Consider the following 13035-nt stretch of genomic DNA (forward strand, 5'->3'; position numbering starts at 1 on the left):
GTGTTTACTAGTGGCAGTCCTCTCACATCCTGGCCACAGCTGGTGCTATTGGTGAAAGCGGGTGCCCCTCACTCCATTGATGTGAAAGGGTGTCCCAAGGCAGTAGGCTCATTGCTCAGCATGTAACAGTAGGTTTGGGAGTAAGCACAGGAATAAAAAGCGATATTAATTTCCATACTCAGCATGGGGGCTGAAGGGGTTTGCCTGTGTAGTGCCATTGTGCTGCCAGAATAATGTTCCTGTTCAGTTGAATAAATAAATAGATAATTCATGTTCCCAGCAGATGCCTTCTGGGAGGAAAACAGAGCCTAATGCTTAAAACAGTTGGCCAGGAGCTCATCGGCTCATCAGCTAACACCTCTGACAGACACCAGCAACAAGAGACTAAATGGTACAACATGCTAAGTGCAAACAAAGTCTGCAACCAAAAACAAAGGCTCCCTTTCACTTCTACAAATCAAAGCATTAGTAGTGCAATCCTGAGCAGCTATTGCTGATGTAAATTTAGTTAAAAAATATTATAGTGTACAGTCTGTAACAAGGATGAGATGACGTTCATGTACACTCTTTAATCATACCAGAAATTTAAAATGAATCATGTGGAGTCTTACTTTTTTGGAGGAACCTGGCCCACATTGACCCGGACACAGATAACCTTGCGGGTTTGCATCCCCACTGAGCAAGAGGCATCATCACCACGTGTTCGGCCCACAGATGTGTTGGTGGCCGGGATGGAAGAGTCCTCTATGCATTGCCCCCAAGAGCCCGTCTGCCAGTGGTACACAGTGCAGGGGTGGTCATTGCAGTTCCTCACCTCTTGCAGGGCGCTGATGTTGGGACACTGGATTCCACCTGAGAAACGATTTAACACAAACTAGTGTCAGTGTTTCAGCTGTACTACAGACAAAAACCAAAAATCACGTCAGTACTGATGCAAGATGATAAAAAAAAAAAACTTGTTGGAAGCTGAAGCTTTTGGATAAAGGAGGGCTGTGTATTAGCAAGAATCTAGTGAAACATTAAGTGTCACAAGTGTTTACGATTCAGTATATTGCAATACTGCAAGCAAGTATATTATTACATATATTGTGTATCATATATAGTAGGCCAGTGTTCTTTATGTTTACACTTGGGATATGTGGTTACTTCCTCTTGCTTCAGTTGACACTGTTAAGCTGATGAGGAAGAGTCACATAAATGCACGAAATAAACCACCGCAACCAATTTTTGCATGTAGACTATTAACTAAAAATGATATTGAGTTTTTGGTCTTCGGATTCTCTCATGTGCTAGAATCAACTTCAAATGAAATCACTACTGAGAGTAGCAGAGGCTCAGGTTGCCACCACTTTGGTTATGTAGTGGCAGAACAAGCAGGGTGAACTCTTAGCTTTCAGGTTTTATTTTTTCAATAGACACAAGAACACAGCACACTTTGTGGACTGGCATATCTGCCAATTATAAAGTTGGCACTATTTTGACTACTTGTATATAAAGCTCTTATTTGAGTACAACCTTATAGTACAGATTCTCTATCATTCTATCATATAGATACATAGATAGTTTTTTCCCCCCATGAAACTGGAAAACAAACAAGGCTGAGGCAGAATGAGAGATAAAACAGAGGGTCAAGGGTCAAGAAACAACACAGATGAGGTGGCCTACGGGGCAGAATGTCTATACAGAGTGAGAAGCTTGGATATGGACCCAGGTGGGGTGTGCACACCACGTGACCCTTTTCACCACGAAACCTTGTCATTAGCAACCACCATCTCCTGGGGAAAAGAGACCCCCCGAGAAGAAGGTCAGCCATTAGCGCCTCAGAAAGCACTGAGTGACATCTTTTAGTCAGAGATGGAGTGTCTGAACTGCAACATGAGAAAGGGTCTGGGATAGAAGATAAGCCTGATCTCTGTGTAACAGCACAGGGGTCAGGTCCCTCACAGGGTCATTTAAAAAAGATAATATTGGATTTCATCAGGCCACCCATTTATCAGGTTTGGAACTCATTAGCATGTGGAAGGACACACCAGTATTGCTGCACTATTTCATGAAACAGTTAATTGATAAATATTTAAGTGCGACTAATTAAATCATGTATTTGAAAAATGTACAGCTCCAATGGCTGCAGATTAGCTATCACTTTTTTGCCTTATCAACAGTCTGTATCAACACTTATTTACTGTGTGGATAATGAAGTTATTTACTCAACACTGCCTTGTCAGATGATAATCTCCCCTGTCATTCCCAATGTTTGTCTTGAGCTGAATAATTAGCTCACACCAACACCAGTACATGCTGCCTTGGTGCTTACCGTTCGGTGTGAATGTGTCACTGTGATTACACAGCAACTTTGATACAAGTTTGCTGAAAATGCCTCAAAAATTACTGCAGCCTATTATTTTTCCACTTTAACAACCTAGTCCTCTCCATAGATAAGATAAGACAAATAATTATGTTATTATTATATGTTTAACTTGTGAGTCATGCTGAATACTTTCCAATCTGTCTCATTTTGCAATAGCTGATGGCCAGATTAAGTCTCGGTGACACACCACATCAACTTGTCTGGTTCCATGATCTCTCAGTCACCCAACTAATACTGCAGCAGTGTCTGCCTCTTAAATGCTAGGCAAGCTTATAAATAAATCTCAGCATGCATCATGTTCGGGACATCCCCTTGAAGCCCAGCACACATCATGGAGCAGGAGTATCCATTCACAAGGAAATGCATTATATATGAGGTGCCTCTTTTCTTTTTCCAGCGTGGATGCTGCATTGTTGTGAATATGCCAGAGACAGCATGTCACGCAATGTGGTCCAGAAGTCAGACAGCAAGAGCTGTTAAATGATAACCGGCATGTAATAGATATAATTCTGATCTGCTGCCAAGCCAAACGCGAACCATCTGTGCAGCTTCCAGTTTTTTCTCATAACAAGGTTTGGTGAGAATGAATCAGTTCTCTCAGTGTGATTGGCAGCTTGGAGCTTTGGGTTTTAACCCAGAGTCACTTATTTCAGTACCATTACAGCACTATTAAAAACACATTTCTCAAGTCGGGGTGTGAAACAACTAATGCTAAGGAATACTCAAAGCTACAACTAGTGTGTAAGAGATTTTTTTCTTTCTGAAAAGCACAGAGAAGAGATCACATCAAAATAGTCACATTTCTATTTGTCTCTAGTTACACATACGCAGACTACATGCTACATCAACAAAAATTGCTTGATGTCAGCCAGAACATCAAATTTGAATGTACCAAAGATTGGACGAACCGACGACAGCAGAGAAGGACCTTGAACAGAAATAAAGGCAAAATCCTTGTGAATTTTTAAAAGGCATGAACATATTGGACCATAACGTTTGACAATGTGAGTATTAACACTGTGCTTTAGTCTTCTAACAGTTCTACAGGCTTGTTATCCCTCTTTTCTCTTCTTACCCTGCATCACAGTGACCCATGCCACAACCTTTGCAGTCGCTGTAGAGGAATACAGAGTAATTCATTTCAATTTGACATTTCACTTGTGATGTATAAAAAGAAGAGGCAAATAAAATATTTTGCACTACTACCACACCAATATAGATTTGTGAAGGTAAATACTGATCTTTGTGGATGGCTTGGTCTGGATTAGAATGTGCTTGTGGTTACCTGGTGCCTTTGTTAAGATCAGATCATCAGATCATGGTCAAGGCAGATGGCCGCCCATCTTGAGCCGGGGTCTGCTCTGAGGTTTCTGCCTTCTAAAAGGCAGTTTTTCCTCGCCACTGTCGCCAAGTTCTTGCTCAAGGGGGAATGTTGGGTTCTATATATTACAATTTAATTAAAGACTTTGGTCTAGACCTGCTCAAATTGGAAAGTGTCATGAGATTTCATTTTTGTTTTTGTGAATTGGGGCTATATAAATAAACTGAATTCAATTGACATTCAATCAGATGACACAGACAGATTACTAACTGACTGAGTGATCTCCATGAGTCTCATATATGGACAAAATTTTACATCATGAGTTCATCAGTGTGCCTGAGCCTACTCTGTTCTCCTAGTGCAGGACTTAATAGTTCTTACCTTCCCCTGCATTATAAGCAAGGATGGAGCGCGCTCTGGTCTGCTTGCCCTCTGTGTTTTTTCCAGAGCACGTGTGGGAGCACAGAGACCAGGGGGTCCAGGGACTCAGGGCACAGTCCTTCGGGCAAGGCACCTCACAGATGGCAGGCATGGGCAGGATGGCATCACGGCAGAGCTGCCTCTCCACATATTCACCTGGATAGACAAAAGCATATTTATGATTTTAAAAATGTGTCAAAAGTTCAAAAAAATTTGCCACAAGACACAATTTTTGTGTTCAAGTATATAATATAAGAGACCAGCATCAAGAAGAACATACATTTTAATTAAGGTAATCAAATCTTTTTTAACATTTGAAAGATTTTTAAATCTACTTAAAGTTAAGGCTTTGAATTTGCTAGGTTAGTTAAAGTGATAATGAATCAAATTTACAGTGGTAAAAATGTGTTAAAATGGAAGTTTTTCACCTGAAACAATTCCATTTTTTATGGAAATTAGAAAGACAATAGCATTAAATGCCCTTTTTCCCAATTTTCCTAGGATGACAACCAAAATGGTCATTTGAAGACCCAGGGGTTAACAGAGTTGTACAAAATTATATATTTTACATATTTCAGTGAAACTCAACAGAACGGCATACAATTCTCACAATAGTTCAGACAGTATTTGTCTGTATGTAAAAGGGCTTAAAATGAGATTTTATACAACACTTATAAAAGCAAATATGATTGTACAGTCTGGACTGTACAAACTACAAAACAAAAACAAATGATTAATGTGCTTACAAATGAATGAATGGTTTAAAAGAGTGAAAAGAGCATATGTGTACAGATTACAACTGGCAACAAGGACTGCAACACTAAGCAGAAACAACATGTTCATTTCAAAATGAGTGTGTCTGAGCAGAGCACGTTGGGTAATTTATCTTCTGTGGAGACAACAGTCACTAAAACAAAACAAAGGTATGTATGACATAGCAACATGGCAGTTTGTGAAAGAGTCAAAATTTAGAGGATTTATGTACATTGACTCTCAGCATAGCTGTCTTTTTTGTGTACAGTTGCCTACATGTCTTTGACTTGCTGAAACACTATATTTACAAACCATGCTGGAGACACGGGGAGATGAGGTTAAGGGTGGGTGTACAAAGTACAGGACCATCACACTAGAATCCAGGGTTCAAATCGGACAAGGTAGTTTTACACAATATACATGGATCTTTGAAAAGGCAAATATTTGAAAAGCTAAAAAAAAAAAAAAAAAGAAAAAAAAAAGAATTGTCATGTTGGAAAGACATTTTTCCTTATAGCAGAGTGAGGGTGAGATGTTAACGTGACCAGTGTTGAGATAGATCTGCAGGCTGCACTCATCCCATTCCACTCCAGTCCATCCTGCCTCTGAAGGACCATGTCTGTGAAAATATCACTGTGAAAGGCTAGAAGAATGGCAACCAGTGAGTTGAGTGATATGTCTGGGACCCTGGGGAAAAAACAAATCTATTTTCATCAGAGGGAGACAAAAAGAGATCAATAAGAGGCCATTCAAGAGAAACTCTGAGGGATCCAACATAGCTGTGGGGGTGGGGATAGGATGGTGACATGGGATATACGGAGTGTTGACAGGGTTAATAAGAGACTACCATGTGATAAATGCTGGAGGAAATCACTGAAGTGTCCTGGTAGGGTCTCCCAAGGCAAATTGGTCCTAGCCGAAAAAGCCAGGACAAGTTTATCCGATTCCTGATTGCTGAAACTGGCTGCTGGGACATGGATTGTCATCTCTCTGGTGAGGAGGGAGCCTGAGATTGTGCGTGAGGTTGCAAGATACTGGCTTGATATAGTTGGACTCACCTCTTGGCACAGCAATGGGTCTGAGAGGGTTTCCTCCCAGTGCCTTCAGGTCAGAGATGGGTCCTGACTGGCATTTGTGCTTATGCACCAAACAGCAGTTCAGAGTAGCCACCCTCTTAGCAGTCCTTGGAATTTGTGCTGTAAGATGCCCCTTCTGGGGATGCACAGTTCGGACAGTCACTGAAGCGAAAAATTTGGATGTGGGAGGAGTTCGGTTGGCCCCAAAGAAAGTCTGAGGGTGTGTTCCAACTACAGAGGGATTAAACTCTGTAGTTGGTCCATTAGAAGGTCTACTCCAGGTTGCCAGAAAAGAGAGAACACCAGTTAGCTGAACATCATATTCAAGAGGAGCAATGTGGTTTTCGCCTTGGCTGTGGAACACTGAACCAGCTCTATAGTCTTGTGAGGGTGCTGGAGGGTGTGTTGCAGTTTGCCCAACCAGTCTGCAGTGTTTTGTGGATTTGGAAAAGGCTTACGACATATTCTCCGGGATTACGGGGTGGATGGCCTGGAAGCCATTCATTCTTTGCATTGCAGGAATGAGAGCTTGGTTCGCATTGCTGGCAGTAGGGCCAGCAATGCAAGGGCTGCCCTTTGTAACCGAAAGTAGCCAGTTGAGGTGGTTTGGGCATCTGGTCAGGATGCCTCCCAGATGGCCCCTTGAGGGGATGTTTTGGGCATGTCTGTCTGGGAGCATGGACAGATTTTTTCTTTTTCTGCCCCAGGCACACCCAGGACACAAAGAAGTCTGGGTCTACTACATCTCTCATCTGGCCTGGGAAGGCCTTGGTATTCCCCCAGACAAGCTGGTGGAAGTGGCTGGGGCAAGGAGGTTCTGGGCTTCCTTTCTGAGACTGCTGTGTCTGTGACCCGGACCCGGATAAGCAGATGAAGACAAAGAAAAAGGCCTTATAGTCTGCACTAGTTTACAAAAAACAGCAAAGCTCCTATCAGCATAGGTCTGTTTCCTTTGAGAAATCGTGCTGTTTTTTGTGGCAAGCAATGAGAAATGAAATGATGGAAATTATTTTGGAGGTTTTTGTTTCCAATATGCTACCACATCAGCAGCAGTGTTACATAAGCAAATAAGACACGTTATTGTAACAAGCTGAATTACCACAAACAGAGAGCCATAAAATGTATCACATTTTGGGAGGTGACTGATGTTCAGTGTGAATGAAAGTCAAAACAAAAGTGGCCTTGTAGCATAGCAGGAAAGAAAAAGAAGAGTATCAGAAAAAAACATTTTAGAGAACTCACAAATCTGAGACGCTGAAGTGATATCAGGTCACCCTGACCTCAGCGAGCAATTGAGGCAATAAAAGGAAAATTTTTCTTTTTTTTAACATTACACACATAAGACAAGTCAAACCGCTGTCTGAGCCTCTGTTGATGGAAATGTACCAGACGGAGGCTGACATCTCCTCTATTCAATTCTGCCACATCCAGGGAAGATTGCCTCTCAAGCAGTCAGAGGTAATGGGGAAGAAAGGCAGAGTAAATCCAAGCTGACTGTGTGGAGCAGCCTGTGTTAATCTAATTTACCAATAAGTGTGATTCAACAGCGTGCCATAAAAGGAAACCCATACCTCTTTAGTTGAGAGGCTTTCAGAAGATGGAAGGAGAGAAAGAGAGAAAGATGAAAAGATGAGGTCACCTTGAAGAGTTTAACTTTAATGGCTGAGACTGAAACTACTTACCTAGATGTATTCATTTAAATGTAGACATTTAACTGGTTTCAAAACATGAAGAATGCCCCAAGGAATAGCAGGATAGATGGGAATAGCTAAAAGATGGACTGATGAATATGTGACAGTTGGTTAAATAATAAGTGATATGGGGTGGTTTTTCTGTCCACAAGTTAAAGTTTCCTTGGGCAAGACACTGAACTCGGTGAAGTCTCGGTGAAGGTATTGCTAATTACCTGTCCTGAGTCCAAATAAATGAAGGGTTTCATCAGTAACGGCATCTGAGATAAAAGGCCCATGCCAAATCAAATATGCAGATCATAGAAATCAGATATCCATACCTGGTTAAGCTAAAATGGACACAGATAAATATTACAAAATGGTATAGAGTGTACTTCTTCCTGTCAAACACACTGCAGCATTTCCAACTGAGCAGATTATTGTATACATTATTTTATACGCCATTTCTGGTGAAAACCACACAAGCCATGTTAGGTGCCATGACTACCTTGGCCTCTAGAGGCCACTACTGTGTCTTTTGATCTAGCTTGTCTTTGTTTTGGACAGCCATGAACTTTTGTCGTTTTTGACCAGGCAGCTAGCTACAGCTAGTGCTTACTTATTGCTAAGAAACAAAAAGAATAAGACTTCAACCTCTTTAACATTGCCTAAAAAAGCAATTTGTTATTCATTATTTTATTTATTTTATTTATTTTATTTATTTTATTTATTTTATTTATTTTATTTATTTATTTATTTATTTATTTATTTATTCTAAGTCTTATGAATGAAAACAGCACCAAACCTTCAGGTATACTACTTATATTTTAGGAAGAATTCTGCTGACGATGAAGCTATAATTAACTTAATTCGAAAGGGAAAAAAAAGAATTTGGCTTTGCTGAAGTAAACCCACATTCTGGACTTAGCAGTGTCATGAATATTTCACTTTGATCATGTGACATGAAAATGTGGGTCCACTTATATTAAATTTTTTCATTTCCTTTTTCTCCTCATGATTGAGCCCAGCTACAATATTAGCTGAGCTCAATTCTTTTACAGCCTGCAGCTTGAACATCCACCAGTTGCTTCTTTTATTCCTAGCTGATAAGAACAGCAGAAGATAAACTCCAGCAAACAGCATGTTCAACATGTCTCCCATGCTTCTGTAAGGGAATGTCAGAATCATAATACAGTTGTCAGTAATGTTGATATGTCCCATTGCTTCATAATAAATTATCTTTCAAGGACAGGCTTCTTTAAATTTTTCAGGGGAAAGAGAGTAAAGATAATTAGTTGTAGATAACAAGACAGTTTGGTGTGAGGAAGAAGGTAATTGCTGCCTCTGCAATAACATGGAGCATTGCAGCCTGTGAATGGGGACCTTGATTATGAGTGTAATATGGAAACTGATGAACAACCCCCATCTCTCTTTTTCACTCTTTTTCTCTCGTTTTCCCCAGAGCCCTCATTAGCAGCCACTGTGTTATGGTTCAGGAATCTACCCATAACTGCCTTACCCCAGACAACACACACACACACACACACATACTCATGAACGCGAACAGACACACCAAACTGTGTTTGTTGCGTGTGTGTGTGTGTGTGTATGAAATTGGATGAAACTGGATGAAATTATAATATCCAGGTCATAACTGTTCATTAATAAAAAGTGAGTTCCTACATATTTCAGATCTCTGTCTCACAGAATGAGCTGAAAACAAAGCTATACATGTGTTGTATTGTACCACTGACTTTTCAGACCATTCTGTCTCTTTCTTTTCCTTGTTTTTTTATTTAGTGGGCATTTTCAGTGGACAGGCTACATAATCCAAATCTTAGATCATACCCCGTAAGAAAATAAATCCAAATAAAAATGTATCACACCAATTCTCCTTAGATGTTCTTGCTCACGCAGTTTACCATAACAAATGCTTGCCTTTCCTCCGACTGCCCCAGAGAATTTGTGAGTCATCCTTTAACATCTTTTTGATTTAAGAGAATTTGATTCTGACTAACAGAAATGAACATAGCTCCTGTTTCCTGTCCCCATCTTTCCCTGTAGATAAGAAGCATGTGCTTTTTTTAAATAAAGTGTAATTCCTTCCGCTGCTGTAAGCAAAAGCTCTGAAAGTCTGAGTTCCATTCATGTTACAAGTCCAAAATTCCAGCAGATTCAGTTGGACCCAGTGGCTCTTTAAGTACCATGAAGCGTAAAGGCTGCTTACTGCATTTTATGGGAAGTCCATTGTCTAAAACCTGCAAATGATTATTGATTATTATAACATATGATTATTGCAAAAATGACGGACATAATCATTATGAATACAATGTTTCCTTGTCATTTGACATGTGACATCTGAAGCCAGATGTACTATCTTGAACTACTTTTTCTCAGTAACTTTAGTTAAAACAACACTGAATTTCTCTTAGGGGAAGCTTTGCTGTTGTTTAATTTTAAGAAGCTGGAAGCTTTTGAGACTTTCAAAATAGCTTCACCAACACTATGAGTAGGTGTGCATGGTTTGGAAAGACAAGCAAAGGAATGCTTCAGAATGCTTTTTACGCCATAGAGACAAAGAGTGTGAACATGTAGGTATGAACAAGAGAACAGGTGTGTAGTCTTTATGGCAGAGCTAGTGTGAGTATGTGTGAGAGTGAACCCCCCCAACAACCTTAGGCAGTGCCAACACTATTCTCACTCCCTCATATTCTCTTCCAGCCGTGTTTTGGCCATTCGCCTGTGCTGGACCCCAGGAGAAAGAAGCCATACACATACATGCACGGAGGAACACAATAAAATTGCTTAGAATAGCACAAACAATAGAAGAACATCTCCTTATAACAGCAATTACAGTGCTGGGCAGTAAGCCAAGGCTATAGGGCTCACATTGTGGTGGTTCAAAGAGAGGCCAAGCAACTCTGCAACAATCAGAGCTGAGTAAACTGACAACACATGGAATGCAACCTCCTCTACCACAACCTTATCTAATAATTAGCCAACAGGGTTCAACAGAGTTCAACAGGGTTCGGCAGGGCCGCTTAATCAACTCTGATGAATTTACTGTTCCAAACACCTGGGTCTGACAGCCTAAAACTAAAAAGCTATCTCTCAAAACTTTCTTTATCTAATATCTGTATTTGAAGATGTTAGCATAAATATATACAGAGCCTTCTTTCCAGCACCATGGCATAAGCTCTCCCAGAGAGGCTGATAACTGGAGAAATTCCTCCAGTCCCCCTATTAACCTTTGAAGACCGCACTGGTCTGGCGCAATGGTGCAGTGGTTAGCACTGTTGACTCATAGCAGGTATAGACCAAACTCTTTAATTAAATTTTGTAATACAGAGAACCCAACATTCCCCCTTGAGCAATCACTTGGTGACAGTGGTGAAGAAAAACTGCCTTTTAGGAGGCAGAAACCTCGGAGCAGACCCCGGCTCAAGATGGGCGGCCATCTGCCTTGACCAGTTGGCAATACTTCACAAACAAACAAAAAACAGCCATGTTCATTGCTGTGCAACATTGCCACAATGGTCTATCATATAAATGCACAGATAATTGGTATCATTGTTTAATATACCAAGGGAAAAGAGAACCCAGAGAGATAAAGGCTACAACAACAGTCACAGCACTACCCACACTGTTAGAGGAATCACACACCATCAACGTATGACGTGCTTCGCCCACCCACACCTGTTGTTTTCTATGTCAGCTTGCACACCAGCTTTTACTGGATAAATTCATGCACATCAACACATTAGGATATCAGATTAAACAGCAGCTCATTATGCAATCATTTCCTTGACTGCGCTTGGTGCTGAACCACTCTACAAGCGAAGAAGACATCATAAACGCCATTCACAAGTTTGATTTCAATGAGATCATTAAGCTGACTACAAGCTAATATATCTATTTATTAACACATTAATAAACAATAAACATGTTGATGACAAACAAAAAAGAGACAATGTATAAGACTCACTGGGGCGCAGAATGTTGTACTCTGTCCTAGCTTAGAACCAAAAGTGCGCTAAGTACCAGTTCAGAATGTTGTACTCTGTCCTAGCTTAGAACCAAAAGTGCGCTAAGTACCAGTTCAGAATGTTGTACTCTGTCCTAGCTTAGAACCAAAAGTGCGCTAAGTACCAGTTACCGGTACTCCCAGACCTAAAGAGCTCATTTATGGTAAAATGTATCTACTGTGTCTACTCACCATCACTGTTGACACACTGTACTTGTGGGATCTGGGTTCCTGGTCCACACTCCTTCTCATTATCAGGGATGCACTCCTCCAGTTTAACCACCAGCCAGTTGTAGCAGCTGGGGTCTTCACATGGTATTGCCTCAACCAGGTGGGGGCAGTTCCCTGTCCCACCAGTTGGTTCATTGACGATCTTCCTCTTCCTCAGCTTGAAACCTGTTGAGAAAAAATAGGATTTTAACAAAGTTAATGAACATAAAACAGCCCCACGTTAATCAACCACAGTGCTACCCATCTGTGGGCAGCACCCGATTTTCTGTAGTTTAATAAAATCTAATGTGCATTTGTAAACACGTTAACCTGAACGTTCTGTGGTCACAATGGGCCTTTGGCGTTAACTGTAATATTACCTTCAGCGTGACAGCCCATGAAGCTTGAAGTTGACACAAATTCCAAAAAGGACTTCACATAATGACTGTTTCTGTTCGCTAATACAGTAGCTTTATCCAAAGTGAGTAACACAAGCTTTATCCTGTGTGTTGTTTCCTCTGCTCAAGGGCGTGGAGTTCTGCCACCCAGGTCTTAGGAAGAGGAGATGTGAACTCCATCCCAGTCAAGGTCACCTGCCCCCAAACCCACACTCCTGCTCCAGTCCGATAAGGCAGCAGAGCCCTGCAGTGACTGCGGGACTCAGGTGGAGATGCCAGAATCTTGTCTTTTCCATTTCATTTTTGTCTCTCTTCTCCTCTTTTACCCTCAAAGCCTTTATTTAATCAGGAAGGTCAGCAGAACATGTATCACCATGTGTCTAGACCCAGTGATGGAGGTTTTATCTGATGGAGGGAGGGGGGGTGTTGTAGGAGGGAAGATGAGACTTGAGGTGGGGGTAATTCAATTCTACCAGGCATCACTCCCTTGCTGTCTGCAGGGTGTATTATGAATGACATGTCTGCAAGATAGCAGTGTAGCACAGGCTGTTGTCAGAGGAAGAGGCTTCATTTTGACGGAAGACACACATACATGTAAACAATCATATGTGATATTAGCTTTTAATTAAGAATGGACTACTACTAAATATTTGAGCTGGTATAATTTTCTAGCTGTATGAAGTGAAAGAATTCTTCATCAACTGCTAACAGAAAATTGCACTGTTTTTTCACATACACTGATGCACACTTAACATATGGCACGTTGTTGGGGGCTTTGCATTGAATTGTACTAGT

The 13035-nt window shown here is 40.9% G+C and overlaps 1 protein-coding gene across 1 annotated transcript in view; it reads right to left on the minus strand.

Annotated features, from left to right (window-relative positions):
* LOC124074932 (thrombospondin type-1 domain-containing protein 7A-like) overlaps positions 1-13035 on the minus strand; it is an 82058-nt gene that overhangs the window by 41166 nt on the left and 27857 nt on the right. The window contains exons 6-8 of the mRNA XM_046418281.1: positions 11825-12028; positions 4071-4265; positions 612-852 (exon numbers count right to left, since the gene is read on the minus strand). Of these exons, the coding sequence (XP_046274237.1) occupies positions 612-852; positions 4071-4265; positions 11825-12028 (640 nt within the window). The remainder of the gene's footprint in view (positions 1-611; positions 853-4070; positions 4266-11824; positions 12029-13035) is intronic.

The sequence above is a fragment of the Scatophagus argus genome, chromosome 17 (genome assembly GCF_020382885.2).
Source record: "Scatophagus argus isolate fScaArg1 chromosome 17, fScaArg1.pri, whole genome shotgun sequence".
Classification (NCBI taxonomy): Eukaryota; Metazoa; Chordata; class Actinopteri; family Scatophagidae; genus Scatophagus; species Scatophagus argus.